The 18,025-nt window shown below is 39.0% G+C and overlaps 1 protein-coding gene across 1 annotated transcript in view; it reads right to left on the bottom strand.

The window, feature by feature from the left end:
* Window positions 1-3,931: 3,931 nt before the first annotated feature.
* CTR9 (CTR9 homolog, Paf1/RNA polymerase II complex component) overlaps window positions 3,932-18,025 on the bottom strand; it is a 28,546-nt gene continuing 14,452 nt past the window's right edge. Inside the window, exons 8-25 of the mRNA XM_037522667.2 lie at window positions 17,545-17,652; window positions 17,190-17,426; window positions 16,897-16,986; window positions 16,662-16,790; window positions 16,386-16,569; window positions 14,906-14,994; window positions 14,498-14,683; window positions 14,319-14,406; window positions 13,651-13,799; window positions 12,152-12,268; window positions 11,851-11,996; window positions 10,892-10,963; window positions 10,207-10,342; window positions 9,906-10,052; window positions 9,345-9,502; window positions 8,217-8,313; window positions 7,885-7,997; window positions 3,932-4,989 (exon numbers count right to left, since the gene is read on the bottom strand). Of these exons, the coding sequence (XP_037378564.1) occupies window positions 4,563-4,989; window positions 7,885-7,997; window positions 8,217-8,313; window positions 9,345-9,502; window positions 9,906-10,052; window positions 10,207-10,342; window positions 10,892-10,963; window positions 11,851-11,996; window positions 12,152-12,268; window positions 13,651-13,799; window positions 14,319-14,406; window positions 14,498-14,683; window positions 14,906-14,994; window positions 16,386-16,569; window positions 16,662-16,790; window positions 16,897-16,986; window positions 17,190-17,426; window positions 17,545-17,652 (2,673 nt within the window). The 3' untranslated portion in view covers window positions 3,932-4,562. The remainder of the gene's footprint in view (window positions 4,990-7,884; window positions 7,998-8,216; window positions 8,314-9,344; window positions 9,503-9,905; window positions 10,053-10,206; window positions 10,343-10,891; window positions 10,964-11,850; window positions 11,997-12,151; window positions 12,269-13,650; window positions 13,800-14,318; window positions 14,407-14,497; window positions 14,684-14,905; window positions 14,995-16,385; window positions 16,570-16,661; window positions 16,791-16,896; window positions 16,987-17,189; window positions 17,427-17,544; window positions 17,653-18,025) is intronic.

Here is an 18,025-nt window from a genome sequence, read left to right as displayed (position 1 = left end):
TGTTGCCCTTACCTCTGAAGCCTTCCTAAACTCTTCAGAGGTCCCCTCCAGCAATGTCCCTAAAACTGCCTAATTACCCTAACTTGCTCTCGGATTCAAAATGAATGAATGAATACAAATTATTATGGTTTTTTTAAAGATTTATTTATGCATGCAAGAGCTGGGGTACAGGCCAGAGATGCAGGGGTGACAAGATTCACCAGAGTGGGGAACAGAACAGGTAGACTGACTGAAATACACTGCTGAGGGGAGCAGCGGGGGAGAAAGGAGAGGTCTGCTGTGACATGAGGGTAGCTCCCTGGCTGGCCAGTGATCAAACTCGTGCAGCAGAGGCTGCAGATTGCTTCATAGTGTGGTGCTTAACCCCTTGCGCCACCAGGGAGGCCCACAAATTATTGTTTAATATCAGATGTTGGGTCTTTATGTAGAAGTTTGGTGGTGTTTTTGTGACAGGAAATATGAACTAAACTTGTTTATGTTAATTAGCTTATGGTAAAATTAGTTTCCAAGTTGTTTCACTTAAAGTCGCAGTTTCTGAGAACCTAGTGACAACTTTGTGTGTTCTTTTGTCCAGGAATCGGGCCAATTTGACACACTTGAAGGCGCCTACAAAGCTGCTCTCAGGGAAAAGAGGTTGGAGTGTGCAATGTTTGCACTATCCTTCTGCCTCTTCCGGTACTTTGGTATCATTCAGAAAGGAGTTTAAGCCCTTGCTTGTCTGGTGCCCTTTTTTTTTTTTTTTTTATTTATTTATTTATTTATTTATATAAGCACTGGGTACAGTCAGAAGCACGGGAGGGTGAGAGAATTCACCAGAGCCAGAGCGGGGAGCAGAGCAGGCAGAAGGACTGAAGTACACTGCTGAGGGAAGCAGCAGGAGAGGTCTGCGCACCATGGATGGCCGGGGATCGAACCAGCGCTGCAGAGGCTGCGGGCAGCTTCGCAACCCAGCGCTCAACCGCTGCGCCACCCGGGAGGCCCTGGTGCCCTTATTTTTGCAGTGGCTGCCAGGGAACCTCTATATTGCCTGGCTCTGCCAGTGGGGCTTACACTTGCAGGTCCCACAGGACTGTAACTGTGGAAACTCGTTTGAGCCAGACTCCATCATATCTCTAAGCTGTCCTGTTGAGGTGTCTGGTAAAAATCACACAGCCTGACTTAGCCATTTGGCGACTGTGAAAAAACATGAGATTGATTGCTGATTTTGACAGCAGATTGAAGCCTTCACTTTGAAGACTTTTGCCTCCCAGCCACAGACAGAAAATGGACTTGAGAACTAATACAAAAAAGTTCACAAGTCACCTAACCTTAGAGTATTTTCCTGCTTGATCCTTTAAATTCATCACCCTGGTGGTACATACACCCTTGGGATTGTCCCTTGGTAGTGACCCCATCATGATGTCTATCCTCGAATAAATACTTTTTGATTATATTACTACCCCCAGGGTATATCAAGAGCAACAGCCTTAAGGCTCAGCCTTTTTGTGGAAAAAAAAAAAAACTATTAGTTAATTAATCATCATAGCTGCAGCCTGAGAGGGCAGACTGCTAATTATATACACATCTAAAGGCCGACTATGAACAGAGGGCCAGTCTCTCAGAGAGGAGCTCTTTACATGTATCTGATACCCCAGTTTTTACAGCTGCTGCCCAGGGGATTTGATGTTCCAGCATGGTGACTATAGTTGAGAATACAGTAAAGCATTTTTGAAAGTTGCTAAGAAAGTAGATGTTAACAGTTATCACAACAACAAAAAATTTTGTAACTATGTGTTGTGACCTACACTTGTGATCATTTTGCAATACACACCAGTATCAAATCATGTTGTATACATGAAAAGAACATAATGTTACATATTAATCAACCCTCAATTTAAAAAGAGAAGTGAAAGACTGACGTGCAGGCTCGAGGACAGCAGAACTGCTGTGTTCCCAAAGGCAATGGCAGCAGAGCACAGGCAGCAGGCCAAGTCACGTTTCTTTGTTAAACGGGCCTTCCACCCCTGGTTATTTTTGTCAGCTTGACTCCAAACTGTGGCCAAAAGGGAGTTATGCCTGAAGAACTGCACACTGGCTTCTGATGTGAACAACATGGCCAGGGAGAATACTGCTCTTTTGCTAATCTGAGGGCAAACATCAGAGAACTATCTGTATTATGGTAGAACTGACTCCAAAATTGCAAATGAAGATGTGTACTCAAAAGCACATCTGAAGCCATAATCTGGAGCAGGCAATGAAGGAAACATTAGAGAAATCTCTCTGCAATGTTAAATCCTCCCATAAAATAGCCTTCCCAAGAGCTATCAATGTACTTTTTGCTCAGTTGCTCCTTGAAATTGAGTCCTCAGTTGGAAGATCAGGTTTTCGTTATTTGGAGATTACAGAACTAATATCTAGTAAAACTAACACCTTGTTTTAGGTGACATGTTGGAAAAAGCAGGGAGACAGAACTGGATTCTACTTTGAACCTCACCTTTTCCAGCCTGTGTGAACTTCTGAATTTCAGGCTGTCTTGCTTCCCTTACAGTTAGTTCCTAAGTCACACATTCAACTCCACCACCAGTAACACATCTCTACCCACTTCACCCCCTTCTCTACTTGGTCTTTTCTTTTTTATTTTTTTTTTCTTTAAAGATTTTATTTATACAAGAGCTGGGGTATAGGCAGAGGCACGGGAGGGTGAGAGGATTCACCAGAGACAGAGTGGGGAGCAGAACAGGAGGGCAGAGTGAAAGCACTGCTGAGGAGAGCAGCTGGCGAGACAGGAGAGGTCTGCTGTGCCATGTGGGCATCGCCCTGGCCAGCCAAGAATCGAACCCACGCTTCAGAGGCTGTGGACAGCCCCACAGTGCTGCTGTGCTCAACCCGCTGCACCACCAGGGAGGCCCAGTCTTTTTATTTTTTTTATGTATACAAGAACTGGGGTGTAGGCCAGAGGTACAGGGGGTGAGAGGATTCACCAGAGACAGAGTAGGGAGCAGAACAGGCACATCTACTGAAATATATTGCTGAGGGGAGCAGTGGGTGAGACAGGAGAGGTCTGCTGTGCCATGTGGGTTGCTCCCTAGATGGGGATCCAAACTCATGCCCCAATGGCTTGTGGTAGCTTGATAGCGCTGACTTAAACACCTGCAGCACCAGGAAGACCCTGCGGGTCAGTGTTTTGAGTCATTTCAATTCTCCTGTCCTTTGGGAAAACTTTCTTCTTCCAACGATGACCTGTTTGGCATCATCCCTTAGTGCTCCTTGTGCTTCTGTGCAAACATTACTCCATTTTTCATACCATAAAGACAATGAACTTAACCTTTCCACCAGATTTTTCAAATACTAATATCCATTTAGTATTTGTTAACTATATTGCTTACAGTTCTTTTACAAACTAGTGCTACATAAAACTACTACTCCTAAATTGTTAATGAATTTGAAAATAAAAATATATACTAGTACCTTAGTTTTCATGCATCTTTTTAAAAACCTCCATAAATCTACAGAGTTATTCAAGTTTTGGGCCTCCTTGGTGGCACAAGGGGTAAGCACAGCACTATGAAGCTATATGCAGCCACTGCAGCACGAGTTCAATCCCCAGTCAGGGAGCTACCCACATGGTGCAGCAGACCTCTCCTTAATTGCCTGCTACTCCCCTCAGCAGTGTATTTCGTCAGTCTGCCTGTTCTTTTCCTCGCTCTTTCTCTGGTGAATCCTCTCAGCCCCCGCACCTCTGGCATGTATCCCCAGCTCTTGTATGCATAAGAAATCTTAAAATACACACACACATACAAACACCAGACTCTTAAAAAAAAATTATTCAAGTTTTGAGTAAACCACCTTTGGTCTGATTAAGATTCTTCCAATTACTTGCACAGTTTATTATGCTAAATTTCCATATACAAAGCAAAAAAAAAAAAAAAATAAGGACACAGTTACCATAAGAGTTGGTAAAAGGATTTTATTATGTGCCTTACATAGTTCTTTACATTCTACTAACAGAAAAGTATTTTCCACATCTCTTTCAACCAAACAATTTATATATTTGTGATTTTCTCTACACGCCTGCAGTGTTACACTACTGAAGAAAACCTTCCTTTCACTTGTACTTTGGTGCAATTATACAGTAGATACCTCTTCTTCCAGAAAAGAAAATATTCTTGATCTAAACTTAACATGGAACAGACATTAATACCAAGTCTCTTGCACCACTTGGTTAAAGATTGCAATAAAAATCAAAACAGTATGCTGCTTTACAAACAAAGATGATAAGACATCTTCCACAGTTTCAGTCAAACCTTTGTAGGAATGATTTAGCATCTGGGTTTATTTTTACTGCAGTTTTCACATATGATAGGTAGAATTGTACCATAATGAAGAATAGTCACTTTCTTCATTTGCACAAGAGACTCAAATACTAGCACAGGAAATATCTCTTAGGGCTTGGTAATATACAAATGGATAGAAAAAACTGCCTCACAATTGTTTGACTAAACATCTGAAACCTTTTTTAAATCACAGCTTTCATATATTAAAAAAGTTGCCTCCAGAGATGAAGCTTATTTATGAAATAAAACCTAGTCACTATCATCTGACCCACGTTCTGAGCCCCGATCTGAGGCCTCAATGTTGGATCCCTCTGGTTCCGATTCATTTCCAGAGCCTCGGCCAGAACCCTCATTATCAGATCCTCTTTCTGAATCCCGATCGGATTCAGCACTTGGAGAAGCTGGACGAGAGTCCATCTCAGAGCCTCCGGAGCGGCTTCTCCCAGACTGCACAGATTCATTGTCCGACTGTTCGGAACCCGAGGGTCTTCTCTTTCTGGATGGCTGGTCACTGTCTGAATCATCATCTGACCGCTGTCTTCGTGGCCTGCGGGGACTGCCGGCCTCACTGCCAGACTTGTTCTGGTTCTCATCGGAATCACTCTCTGAAGAGGCACGTCTCTTCCGCTGGTCACCCTCATCTGAGTCACTGTTGCTGTTGATGTTCCGGGGATGTCTGGCAAAGACAAGCACTGATCAGACACTGAGATTCCACCAGGGCTTACACAAGCAGAGAACATGCTTTTCAAAAATAAGGGCATTTAATGTTCTATTTCTTGACTCGGACAGTGTTTACACAAGTGATGATTCTGTGACGTTAGTTAGTTTTGTGTGCTTTTTGATACATGGGATATATCTCACGATAAAAAAGATTAAAAAAAAAGGATAAAACAGAATATACACAGTGAAGGATGAGTCATTGGTTTATATTAGGTACCTTTCATGAGAAGGAAGCATGTCCCAATTTTATGTATAAAAATATGAAAAGGATTTGTTTATAAACAAATTCACAGCAGCAAAGATGGAACCCAGGCTGCCACTTGGCTGTAGAAACTAAAGGCTCAGTCCTCTGCCAAGGCTGAAGAATGGGATACTTCCCTATTCTACTGCTATCTGCGCTCTCAGACACCTGAAGAGCTAAGTCACCATTTCTGTCCTGGGATTTGTTACTGTACTAGTGCCCTCCACCATGACTAGACTTACTCAAGGTAGAAAGTTGGGGCTCAAGGAGGTATGCAGCTTGTTTACTTTTTTCAAGCCCCCTCTCTACTCATCAGTTGATAGGCTAAAGGAAAGGGGATTCGTACTTTTATATGCTTGAAATGGTGGTGACAGCCAAGCAATCTTAGCTATCTAGAGGCTTTGGAGGAAAGAACACCCCATTAATCATAATGACAGCTACCACCCCTCATGACTTTGGAGAGAGAGACATTCTCCTCTGGTGCATTCCTCTGTTTTGGTTTCTATGACAGATATTTCAGGAAAGGAAAACTGAATTTTACAATCTTCAGTCTAGGTGAGGAAGGTGAAGAACATTAACTCTCTTCAGCACCAGAAACATTCCTGCAGATTGAAGAAAAGCTCTTTGTGCTTAAGTCTGAAAGAAGAAATCTGGACACACATTATGTAACTCAGGTCACTCAGAGAGAATAGGAAGAGTGACTACAACGAAGATACTATATATTTATTCTCTATATAAACTACCAGAGGACAACCCGGGATCCAATTCACTCTATTCCAAATAAGCAAAAATATTTTCTGAAAGTCAGGACAAAGTTTAAATGTTGCAAGCAGCTCAAATCAACTTGGCTTTGACATGAGGGGTAGGTGTGGCAGCAGTCAGCTTCTCACTAAACCTTCCTGCCTACACATTTTGACAGAACTCAGTCTTTGAAGACCAGTTCCTTCTCTGATCATGCGTGCCCTAACCAACAGAGATAACTTTGGGGGCAAAGGAAAAACAATGTTTTGGGGAAAAGAAGCTGGAAAATGCGTTGGCCAATGTCTTCAGAGAAAAAGGAAATGCAAGTCTTTACAGATGGTTCCCTACAGATCTCTATTCTATGAGGCCAGTCCCCTACCAGTACCCTTAGCCCCCTTGACATGCTAACCTCTCTCACCTCTACTCCTATAAGACCCAACTCAAATACCTTTCTTTAACAAAAAACATCTCTTATAACTTCCCCCACTACCTTAACTCCAGATTAGTATGGTCTATGGAGAGGAATAAATGCAAAACTTATGTGGTAGTGTGAATTTTGGTTTACTTGTTATTCTCCACTCCTAATATACTTAATAAATCCCTTGGAGTCTTTTTCCTCTGTATTCCCAGTGTTATAGGGTGGTCCCCAGGAAAGGGGGAGGTTCCAGGTTCCCTGCCCCACTCAAATGGAGGGTGGAGCTGAGCAGGGAGAGAAGCAGCTGCAGAGGAGACTGAGGAAGGAAGGAAGCAGGATGGAGCCAGAAGGAGACCTGGAGGAGGCGCATGGAGCCGAGAGACACCTGAAGAAACTGCGCTTGTCTTTTGGTCGTGGACTGGGTGACACAGATGTGGGTGAGACCCGTGGGGAGGTGACAATGGCAGCTTGTATCTTGATTTTGATTTTGCTCCTTTCCTCCCAGACTTGTCTGGTTATTTCTGATCCTTTTCTGTGGGTCCCCACTGGAAGATGCTTAAGACTTGTGGCAGGCTTTGGGGCCTTGCTCTGGGCCAATCCTGCTTGGGTGGACTTTTACCCACGAGGGGACGGGTAACATTGGGTGCTTGATTTAGAAACTATATTCTTTGCCTTTTCTGTATTGTTTCCTAATTGTATTAAAGTTCCTTCCCATTAAAGTCTAATGTTTTGTGTTGATGCGGCAGAGGGCAGAACCCATTTAGAATAGGCAGGTTTGCGGGGTTTGGGCTGCCCCTCTCCCTGCCCTGTAACACCAGCACTTAGCACTCACTGTCTAAATGTTTGTTGAATGAATGAAAGAAATGACCACCATGGGAAGAATATGATGTAGTATAGTATTAAGAATCCTAGTTTGGGAATCCTAATGGGAGGCACACCAAGCTGGAGGGCAAGTTTAGGACAAGGAAAATCAAATATTGATTCACCAGGTGTGGTGTAAGCAAGAGAGGCCTGGACATAAGCCCTTTGGGGAAGCAGGGAGAGCTAAGTCACCAGTGCCTAGCAAGGGAGGAAATGGTCAAGGTCCTACCTTTACGTGACCAGCAAAATAATACATTTTTTTTTAGGAGGATGTCGTCTAGAAAATTTCCACTAATTCTGATGAAGAAATGAGATTTAAAATAGATTTCCTTCTTTAAGGAACAAACATGTAGTAGGACAGGGACAGAATAAGATGTATGCTAAGGTTTTTCCCAATAATAAACATCTAAGAAGCTGCAGAGAAGACATTCTGGTACAGTGACCACTTTCAGTTATCTTTCTATTTCCCTATCCCCTCGCCCTCCCAATTCTCAAGTCTGGTTTCCCTATTTAAAAAAAAAGTTCATTCTTCTAGCAGACCAGTTTGGCTCACCCACATCATTAGAAGAATTTACGAAGGGAAAAATTCCTACCCTTCATCAGCAATTTTAAGTTTATCCTCATCTGAAGAATCATCACTTGATGATATTATGGCTTTGGATTTTATTTTTCCTTTCATTGAAGGAGGTAGACGTTCCGGTTTCGGCTAGAGAAAGAAAATAAAACATAACAGCTCAGTTAAGGCTGTTAGATCAGGACATCTTGTTACATTGGGTTTGCATTACGATACAATCAAACAGCATGTAGTAGACTACAAAAACGAGTGTTTGTGGTAGAAAAAGCTGCAGGAAAAGAATGTATTCCAATGAGTTGCAATCTTTTATGCCTGCAAGTAGAGAACAAAACCACAGTATTATAAACTTACGGCTTTCTTCTTCTCTGCTCTTGGTGGACGGCGCTTTTTCTGTTTTGGGCCATTTTCCATTTCATCATCATCAGATCCTTCCTCTCCTTTTGGAGGTCTTAAACAATGAACAGTAAAGAGAAGTTTGTCGGATTAACTCATGCCTAAGTCTAGGTCTACTTTGCCATCAATGTATTATTCATCCCGAATACCTTTCTCTAATATTCTGTCCTCCAGTATAATACATACTCCTTGAAGACAGACACCATAACTTACTCTTGCTGCACAAGGGTCAGAGGTCTGCCCAAAGGCATCTCCAATGTCTCTGACTAATTTTAGTCACTGTTGAACCCGTATATAATTTAAGATAAGCTTGAATTTTGCACTTGGTGGAATGTTGGAGAGACGCAGGCTCCACATCTCAATGCCTCTCTCTTCCTCTTTTTTCCATCCCAACTACTCACTCCAGGCCTGCTATTAATGTCCTCATCACAATTTTAATTCCATAGGTTTGTGTTCAAAAGAATTTATCAGGTTCTCTCCTAGGTACAGTCAGCCAAGTGTTGGAAAGAACAAGTCTTGGTGAGAAATCAGTTGGGAGGTTCCTGCACAGGGACCATGGCAGAGGGAATGGAGAGCTAAGGGGCACCTCCTGGTGAAAGAGAAGCAGGGTATCACTTATCTTAACAGCAGATGGCACTGGGTAGATTAAATTTACATTTTCTGCATGCAGCAAAACCAGGACATGGACATTACCATTACTGTACAGAGAGGAAAATGAGACTCAGTGATTTTTCTAAGATTCCACATGGGCAGTTTGTGTGGACACATCAGATTTTCTCATTCTAAATTGTACACATTTTCCAATATATATATTGTAACTTCAGCTGAAAGGAAGGCAAATATGACTAACTCATAGCCCTCAGAGGGAAAGCTGTGAAGTTGTATGGAAATTCCAAGTACTCAGGAGATTTTGTAATGGGGTCTATTTTAGGATGAAAGTAGGAAGTAGGAAACAAAAGGCTTCACTGTGCGGGAAAACCATGTGATTAAGAGGTGTCTGCAAATTCTAAATATAAAAAGATGGAGAAGGTGAATGGTCTTTTGCCTTTTTTTATAATGTTATTTAAAACACATTAATTATAATACCTTCTCCTCTTTTTCTTCTTTCTCTCACCACCCTCCTCTTCTTCACCTTCTTGTTCACTACCACTGCCCTTTCTTCTCTTCTTCTTTTTGGATATAGGCAGGTCATCATCGGAGTCATCATTGACAAATTCATCAAATTCTCCTCCCTTCTTAGAACGCTAAATTCCAAACAGAATACAGTCAGTTCTTTTCTGGTCAACAGCAGGTGACTGGAATACTATAAAGTGTACACAGAGGCCAGATCCTGCCAGTCATGTGACAAACGAAAGCTTTTTTACCAGTTCACATGCAGGAGGTGATTGGTGAGGCCCATATTTTAAAGAGATGAGAGTCTCAAATAGCAAAAATCAAGAGTAAAGTGCACTTAGCTAGCAATGGAATGTATTTCTAAATCCTGGATACCATTTAAAGCATTCTCTGTGTTGGAAGACCATCTCTTAGCAAAGGAGAAAGTTAAAGCTAAGGACTAAGTACTGAATGAATTTAACCACTTATTTTCATTTCTCAAAGTCAAAAGAAAGGGACTGGTTGTCATCAGTGTCAGCAGGAGTCACATCTTACCCGCCCGCTGCCGCCACCTCTTTTCTTTTCTTTTGTTGCTTCAGTCTCTCCAGTAAACATAAGAATATTCTTGGTCTTTTCTACATACTGGGCCCGCTGTTCCAAAAGTTTCTTTTGCTCTTCTTTTTCTCTGAGACGTTTCTCTTCCTATGAGGAAAAAGGGGTAAAGAAAAAACTCATCAAAATGTTCTTATGATGAAAAAAATCCATGGTTACCATCAGAAGTACTTCTTTTCAAATATATAAAGTATACAGATACACATACTTCTTTAATTCTATAACTGGAAACACAAAAAAATACCTGTTCTTTAAGAAGTTTCTGCCTTAATAGTTCCTTTTCTTGCTCTTGTTTGGCTCGCAACTCTCTCTCTTCTTCGTCCTGTTTGCGTGCCCGGGCCACATGGTACTGGGCCTGGCTCAGTAAGTCAGAACATTGCCTAGAACATTTCAGATTTAGAGAAACATGAATGCCGTTAGTATACTTTTTGTTAAAAAACTCAAAAACGAGTATCTGTTCTCCTTATACAAATTAAGAAATTTATAGCAGGATCATTAGCTAACACCTATGGGAAGTCTTAATTTGCAAGATTAACTTAGTTTCTCATAAGACAATACTGTTAACTACCCTAAGTTTACAAATTATAAATATTCCCCCAAAGCATAGCTAAAAAAATTTCTGACATTATCTTCATGTGAATCAAAGAGTTAGTAATCATACCTTGATTCTGGTGACAAGGCTGATGGTAGTGAAATAGAAAAATATTTTCCCACACAACTTAAGTAACTTGTACTAAATCAATTTTACTGCATTCCCTAAAAGGACCCCTAGGAGAAAGCCCTGGTATAGGTGGGGGAGTCTCACAGACAAGTGTAAAAGATCAACCCCTGGAAGGCCAGAAACTGCTTCACTACTGTGTCATCCTCCCAGCCCAAGTCTTTCTCTAACTGGCTTGCCCAAAATCATCTTCAATAAAGAGTAACATTACCTGGCTTCTGTAGCAGCAAGGGCCAAATCAAATCTCATTTTATCTCCCACTTTACTCAAGTAACTGAAGTATCTAAATGGAATGGGAAAACAAAATCCTTTACTTGAAAAAAAAATTCTAATGAAACAGGCCCTTTAGATTTTTAATTTGTCTTACAAATTGGAAAAAAGTCTTACATATTAACTGATTTACATTATATTTATGTAATACATAAAGGACTATGTCACAATAGGAAAATTATGTATGCCACAACTTACTTAAAAAATGATTTACCAACATATCATTCAAAGTGTTTATAGTATAAAAGATAAGTTCATTAAGATAAGCAAAGTTATATTTGATGTTATCGATAAATTGAAAAATAACCACAACCCAATTCCAATAACAAACATATACTAAACACTAAATTTACAAATCTGAGGTTAGGAGGCTTACTTAGGCCATGAAAGCACTACCAGGTAAGGCAATGCTTAAATAAGAATTCAAATAAGGTTAGCTAAAAGTTTAAGAGACGTCAAGTTCTAATTTTACCACACACTGAATTACCAAATAAATCCATTTACAGAAATAGGTTTATTGAGCTGAGCTGAGCTGAATAAGCCTATTAAGCAGTATTTAAGAGAGATGATTTGAATCATCTAAGTAAATTAATGTTCCATAAAGATACACTAGTGTAACAAAGTAAAACCACTGTAAGTAGAGTCTAAAATTGTCAAATGTGTAAAATGCTTAATGAAAAATCTAGGGCTAGTTTGCAAAGCTAGCAAATCAGTTCTATGGGTCAGGTTACACGAGACAAACCTGATAGGATCCTGGTTATGGTTTGGCGCCACCTGGTGGCAGTTGCCTGCCTTAGCTTAAATATTGCTGGAATGATTCTAATTCCCTTTTGTGGGAAGTGATTTTCAGCACCTTTGGCGATACATGCATTTCAAAGGTTGTTTATAAAGAATTTTTACCTATGTGCAAGCTCCAGTTCTTTCACAGCATTAAGTACTTCCTTCAAATTACTCTTTTCATCTTTCAGGACAGAGGTAGCTAATCTTTGCAGGACCAACGCCACATTAAACATAAGAACTGTATCACTAGGCGCCACGTGTCTGGCCTATAAATAAAAAACAAAGCAAATCTTTCATATCATCTGATGACATGAAAGGATTTTAGTCAAATAAAGTGTTAGGTATGTGAACATGCATAAAATAATTTAAAAAATACAACACAACAAAGAACTGAATAAGAAAAATAATGAATTATTTTCACCTTCAGCAAAGTCTGTTTGCATTCCTGTAACTTGCCACACTTGAAGAGGGCCCGGGCCAAATACAGCACAACTTCAGTGTTCTGGTGCTTATAGAACTTTCTGAGGCAGTTTTCATACTATGATAGGAGAAAAAATTAAAACACAACAGGATTAAACAATACTATTTTTAAAGAAAATTTCAAGTGACTTTAATGCTACGTGAAAAAGTATTTTACCCTCTGAATGATTAATTTCAAGAATTTGAGAATGATCTTTTGACATTCACCAGGATACATTTACACAAAATCAAAAACTGATCAAAAACTGATCAATAATAAAAACAAGACATTTGAAATAGTTTTTCTATTTGAAATCACTGAAAGGTTAAACAGATTGGAATGTGTTTCTCAAATCTTTAGCAATACTATATAGAATCAGTTTAATAGTCACCTGTTAGAAGCCATACACTTGGCTCCTTTAACAAAATTTTATACCACCTTTCTTTAGGGTTGGTGAAACCTGGTAGTAAGCATGACAAGTCAGCGTTTTGGTTGTTAACTTTTTCGTAAAACCAGTAGAACAGTATGTGTTACTCTTAACCACAAACATGTCACTTTTTTGACTATGGAACATATCTTATCATAGGTTAGATCTTTTTCATGTAAGACAGTAGTTTTCCCTTGAATAATTAACATGCATTTATAAAATATAGTACTATCATTCTGTAGATCATGAAGGCCACCTCTAAAAACACCACCTCTCAGCCGACTGTATGCAATCTGGGCTCTATGAGTCCCTGTGACTGACTAGTGCCTTTCCAATATTCTGACTACTATGATAATACCCATTCTTCTTTAATTAAAAAAATAAATAAATAAAGCCAACCATTTCCCAGAGCCTTGACTGCTCTTTTCTACCTCTGAAAAGCAGCTTACTTTATCTGACCATAATATTCCTAAAGAGTCTAAGAGTCTTTTTACTTTTTAATATGCTATAGATGCCAAGTATATGATTTTACCTAAAGTTCAAGCAATCAATAAATATGGTAAGTGTGACAAAATATATTTTTTTTAAATATCATTTCACCTTTCCAAAACTCCGTTTTGTCATCTGTGAAATAAAGTAAAACTAACAAATAAATATTAAATTCTACCATCTATTGGCCACTTACAGATATGCTTGGCATATTTGTGCCAAGTCGAGTACCAAGTACTTTTCATACTATATCCTTATAAAATTTTATGATGTTAACGTACAATTATCTCCATTTTACAGACAGGGAAACTGACTTAGAGAGGAAGTCCTTTGGCCAAGGCATGCAATTAATGGCCAAGGCATGTGGGACCAGGACTCGCATCTCTGGATATCAAAAACTGGCCTTACGATTATACAGTTGTAAACCTTTAAACAGACAGTATCACAAGAGAGCATGCTGCCCCAAGAAAGGGCCAGAACGGTTAGAAAACAAATACTTGACAATGACCATGTTATAGAAAGATCTTGAAAGATAAGCCATTACCATCTGCACAGCACTGATATATTGCTTTTGTTCCACATAGATGTGTGCAAGGTTCAACCACACATCACTGATATCTGCTGTTGCTTCTCTCACTTGAGCAAATACATCACGAGCTTCACGGAAATATCCTTTGTGGGCCAAAACAGCTCCTAAAGTTATAACAAGGTTCACATTTATAGTCAGAAAAACAACTATTCTTTTCATTTTTCAATTTTTAAAATTAAAATTTTTTTAAAGTCCTTTCTTCACAAAGGACTATTTTTTTAAAGCTGTTTTTAAAATGACTGTCTTTATTACATTTAAAAAAATATTTATTTATTTATGCATACAAGTAACTGAGGTGCAGGCCAGAGGTGTGGGGGGTAACAGGATTCACCAGAGACAGAGTGGGAAACAGATCAGGTGGAGTGACTGAAATTCACTGCTGAGGGGAGCAGCAGGCGAGAGAGATCTGCTGTACCACGTAGGATAGCTCCCTGGCCGGGGATCGAACTCATGCTAGTGCAGCAGTGGCTGCAGATAGCCTGATAGTGCTGAGACTTAAGCCCTTGCACCACCAGGGAGGCCCACTGTCTTTATTACATTTAGAGAGAAATTCTGATCTATAAACACCCCTCCAAAAGCATTCATTTCACAAATCATTACGGATATCCAAATCTTATAATCACCTATGCCATTAGCAGCATACAGATTCTTTGCATCATTTCTGAGTACTTGTTTGTAGATGGCCAGAGCACGATCTTGATGACGCTTTTCCTATAAAAAGAAACATTATTTAAAAAAAATCCAGTAAGAATCAAACATATTAGTTCTATTTTAAAGAGGGAAAAGAGAGAAAAAGAATTACCTTTTCTCGATCTCGAGTGGGCTGATGCAAAGTTTGGAGCCAGACGTTGCCAAGGGCCAGCATAGAATAAGTGTCACTCTGCGTAGATGGTTGTTTTAATATCCTCTCAAATTTCTTCTGGCCTGGACCCCATTCTTGTTTTGCCAAATGAAGGTTACCAATCAAAGACCATGCATCTGGATGGTCCTGAGAACACATAAAAGAAGCAAATTCTGTGATTTGAATTCAAAGAGATCAATCATCTTTCCACAATAGCTAATTATTATTATATTCTAGTATTCTTTAGTATCTTTAACAAGTTAACAAAAAAGGGTGAGAAATATGATAGGTATTAAAAGGAAAAACTGATTTACGGAGGGGGAAAAAAAGATAAAATATTTTTCAAACCTAAGAGATACTACTACCAACCTGATTAATCTGAAGAGCTTCCTTAAACCAATCAGAGGCTTCATAAAAGTTTCCTTTATCTCTAGCCATGGCTCCTAGACGCAGATAGCCTAAAAATACACATTTCAAAGGTTCTAGCTTAAAATATTATCTATAAGGGATCATAATTTTCAAGTAATACTTTTGAAACAATCATCTCTTGTTAATCATAAACAGAAATGTCTCACAGATGAAAAACATCAAGCATCAAATATAACCAATTAACAATCAGGTCTTGTTTGAAATCTCAAACTTCTTTCTTCTACTCCACTCCCAAAGGTCCAAATCCTTAACTCAAACTAAGTTATTTAAAAAGCTTGGCGCTGTTTCCTGTTCCCAATTTCTTTCTAATGCATACTAGTCAATTATTTTCTTAAAAAGTTACTTGTTATAGGGCAAAACAGTGGAAACATGGACTACTAGGGGCTACTTGACAGAAACACTAGGCTCCAACAGTGGCTCTTACATTTACATAATAAAAAAGTACTATCAAATAGAAGTTATTTTCTTCAGAAAATACCCCTTTTCTTTCTTTCTTTCTTAAAAAAATATTTATATATTTATGCATACAAGAGCTGGGGGACAGGCCAGAGGCAGAGGCGGGGGGGGGGGGGGGCAGGATTCACCAGAGTCAGAGTGGGGAACAGAACAGGCAGATTGACCAAAGAATACTGCTGAGGGGAGTAGTGGGCGAATCAGGAGAGGTCTGCTGCACCATGTGGATTGCTCCCTGGCTGGCCAGGACGTGCTGCAGTGCTGCAGTGGCTGCAGATCGCTTCATAGGTTGCTTCTTAACCCTTGCGCCACCAGGGAGGCCCAATATCCCTTTTCTTAAGAAACCAATAAAGGCTGACTTCTGCCTATCAACTCAATTCAAATACAGTCTGGCATTCAACTAAAATTTTAATTATTTTAAATCACTTTTGCATTCATATCAGTATGACAGGGGCCAAGTTAATAGCTCCTGATTGACCACAGTTAAAACATTACAGTTCAAAGAATACATTATGTCAATTTGTTCTAATTAAAAACTTTTCAGTTTATGTTTAGGTTGTAAAAACTCAAGGTAGGATTTTTCAATAATCACGCAAGAAAAAATACTGTCCTTCCTTACTATTACTAACACTGCAAAATGTTTTAAGTACAATCAAAGTAGAACTATTATAACGGTAAATCCATCGCCAAATATATCAAGTAGTTGTTATAAGTCTAATAAGGCACTTGACCACACTGAAGATAATCTAGTCTATGAAATACAGTCCAAGTGGCTGTTAGTTGTTTCTTTTAGTTTCTGGCATAAATCAAACTTCACCGGGGCAACAAATTTGCCTTGAAGAAAAGGAAACAAAATAAGCTTCAAAATTTTTTACTAGTGGTTCTAAGAAAGATTTTTTTTTTAAGGCTAAATTTTTACTGCAGCTATGGGAATTTTAATACATTTTAAAAAGTTTAAAATCCTTACAATCAACGTAATTGGGATGTTCTCGTAAGATGTTTTTATATAGTTTTTCTGCTTCATGGAATTCACACATTGCTTCATATAGCCTTGCTAGATTGTATGATGTTGTAACAGAAATAGCATTATAATAATGTTCATCATGCTCAGCTTCTGCCTTTGCCCGATCCAATGATGCCAAAAAATATTTCTGAGAAAAGAAAATCACATTATTAAAAGACTTAGTTGATGCATCTAAAAAAAGTGCTTGAATAAAAGATATGACTATTTCTACTTTCCTACCTTTGCCTCTCCTAGATTTCCAAGTCTAAAGTGGAGGGCACCCACATTATTTAGAATCTCTGGAGGGACATCAGCCTGCACTTTCTCCTGAAGGATTCGTGTTGCTGTTCCATAAGCTGAAAGGGCACCCTGAATTTTATGGTGGACAGATTAAAGTATAAGTGAAAATGAGAAATACTATACCAGGTTTACAAAAAGCACATTAAGCAGGAACTGAAAAGCATTGTGGCTATACCTGTATATCGGTCTGTTCTAAGATCTGTGCCAATTCAATCCAAGCTTCAACATCATCAGGATATTGTTCTGTGACCTTCTTCAAATGGCCCTGGGATTAAAGAGATCATTAAGCTAAAGCACTCCATCTATACGTTGTCAAAATTAAAGTGTCTGTTATTTCGAAAAACTGGATCAAGCTCATCTAACAAAACTGCCTCTATCATATCTCTACTAGCAATACCAAGAAATGAGAAGTGAGAATCTAGGGATAGCTAATGGACAATAGTTTAGATTTTTTTTTTTTAACTGTACCTTGGCAATGTCTCGTTTTTCTTGATCTTCTGAAGCAGCATACAAAGAGCCAAGAATTTTCATAGTTTCATAATTATTAGGATAAGCTTTTAAAACTTTCTCAAAGCACTGAGATGCATTTTCTTTGTCTCCTCGATAAATATACATTTGTCCCAAACCAAAAAATGGCAGCACAAAAGAGGATGAGGCAAACTGTGTGGCTTGATAGTAGTATTGGAAAGCTTGGTCATAATCTTCCTAAAAAATGAAAATAAAACAGGGTAGATGATACATACAAAAGTTTTTAAAAGACTTGAAAAACCAGAGATAAAACAAAAGAATTAGATTATCTGAAGACAGTATAAAATTATCTTACCTGGACGTGGAATGATCTAGCCAGCTGATAGCAACTTTCTGCTTGCATAGCCTCCACCTCTGTGTTGTGGAATGCATGGAGAGCCAAGTGCTGGACTTTACTATAATCCTGAATAATGAAGAGCCAAACGTCAATTGAGTGAACTCTAATGACTCTATCAGTCTCAATCATAAGGTTTCCTCAAATTTCATCTAAAAAAATTTGTTAGCTGGATTAACAGTAATAGCACTGTATACAGAATTACACATGATTTTTTTCATTCTCCTTTCTTGTTGATAAATTCAGGAGATGGGAAAAGTCATTTATCCAGTACTTTATATCTGCCTATTACATATATTATTTTGTTTACTACCCACAACTATTCTTTGAGGTATTAAATAGCACTGTTTTGTGAGGAGAAAACTTAAGAGAGATTAAGTCCTTATTAACAGTAATGATAGGAGCTATACGTTATTGTGAACAACTATGTTCCAAGCACTAT

Source organism: Talpa occidentalis, unplaced genomic scaffold, assembly GCF_014898055.3.
Source record: "Talpa occidentalis isolate TD23 unplaced genomic scaffold, MPIMG_talOcc4v2.1 talOcc4.3, whole genome shotgun sequence".
In the NCBI taxonomy this organism is placed as follows: domain Eukaryota; kingdom Metazoa; phylum Chordata; class Mammalia; order Eulipotyphla; family Talpidae; genus Talpa; species Talpa occidentalis.
Note: the sequence above shows the minus strand (reverse complement) of the source record. Positions and strands in the feature narration are given on the sequence as shown.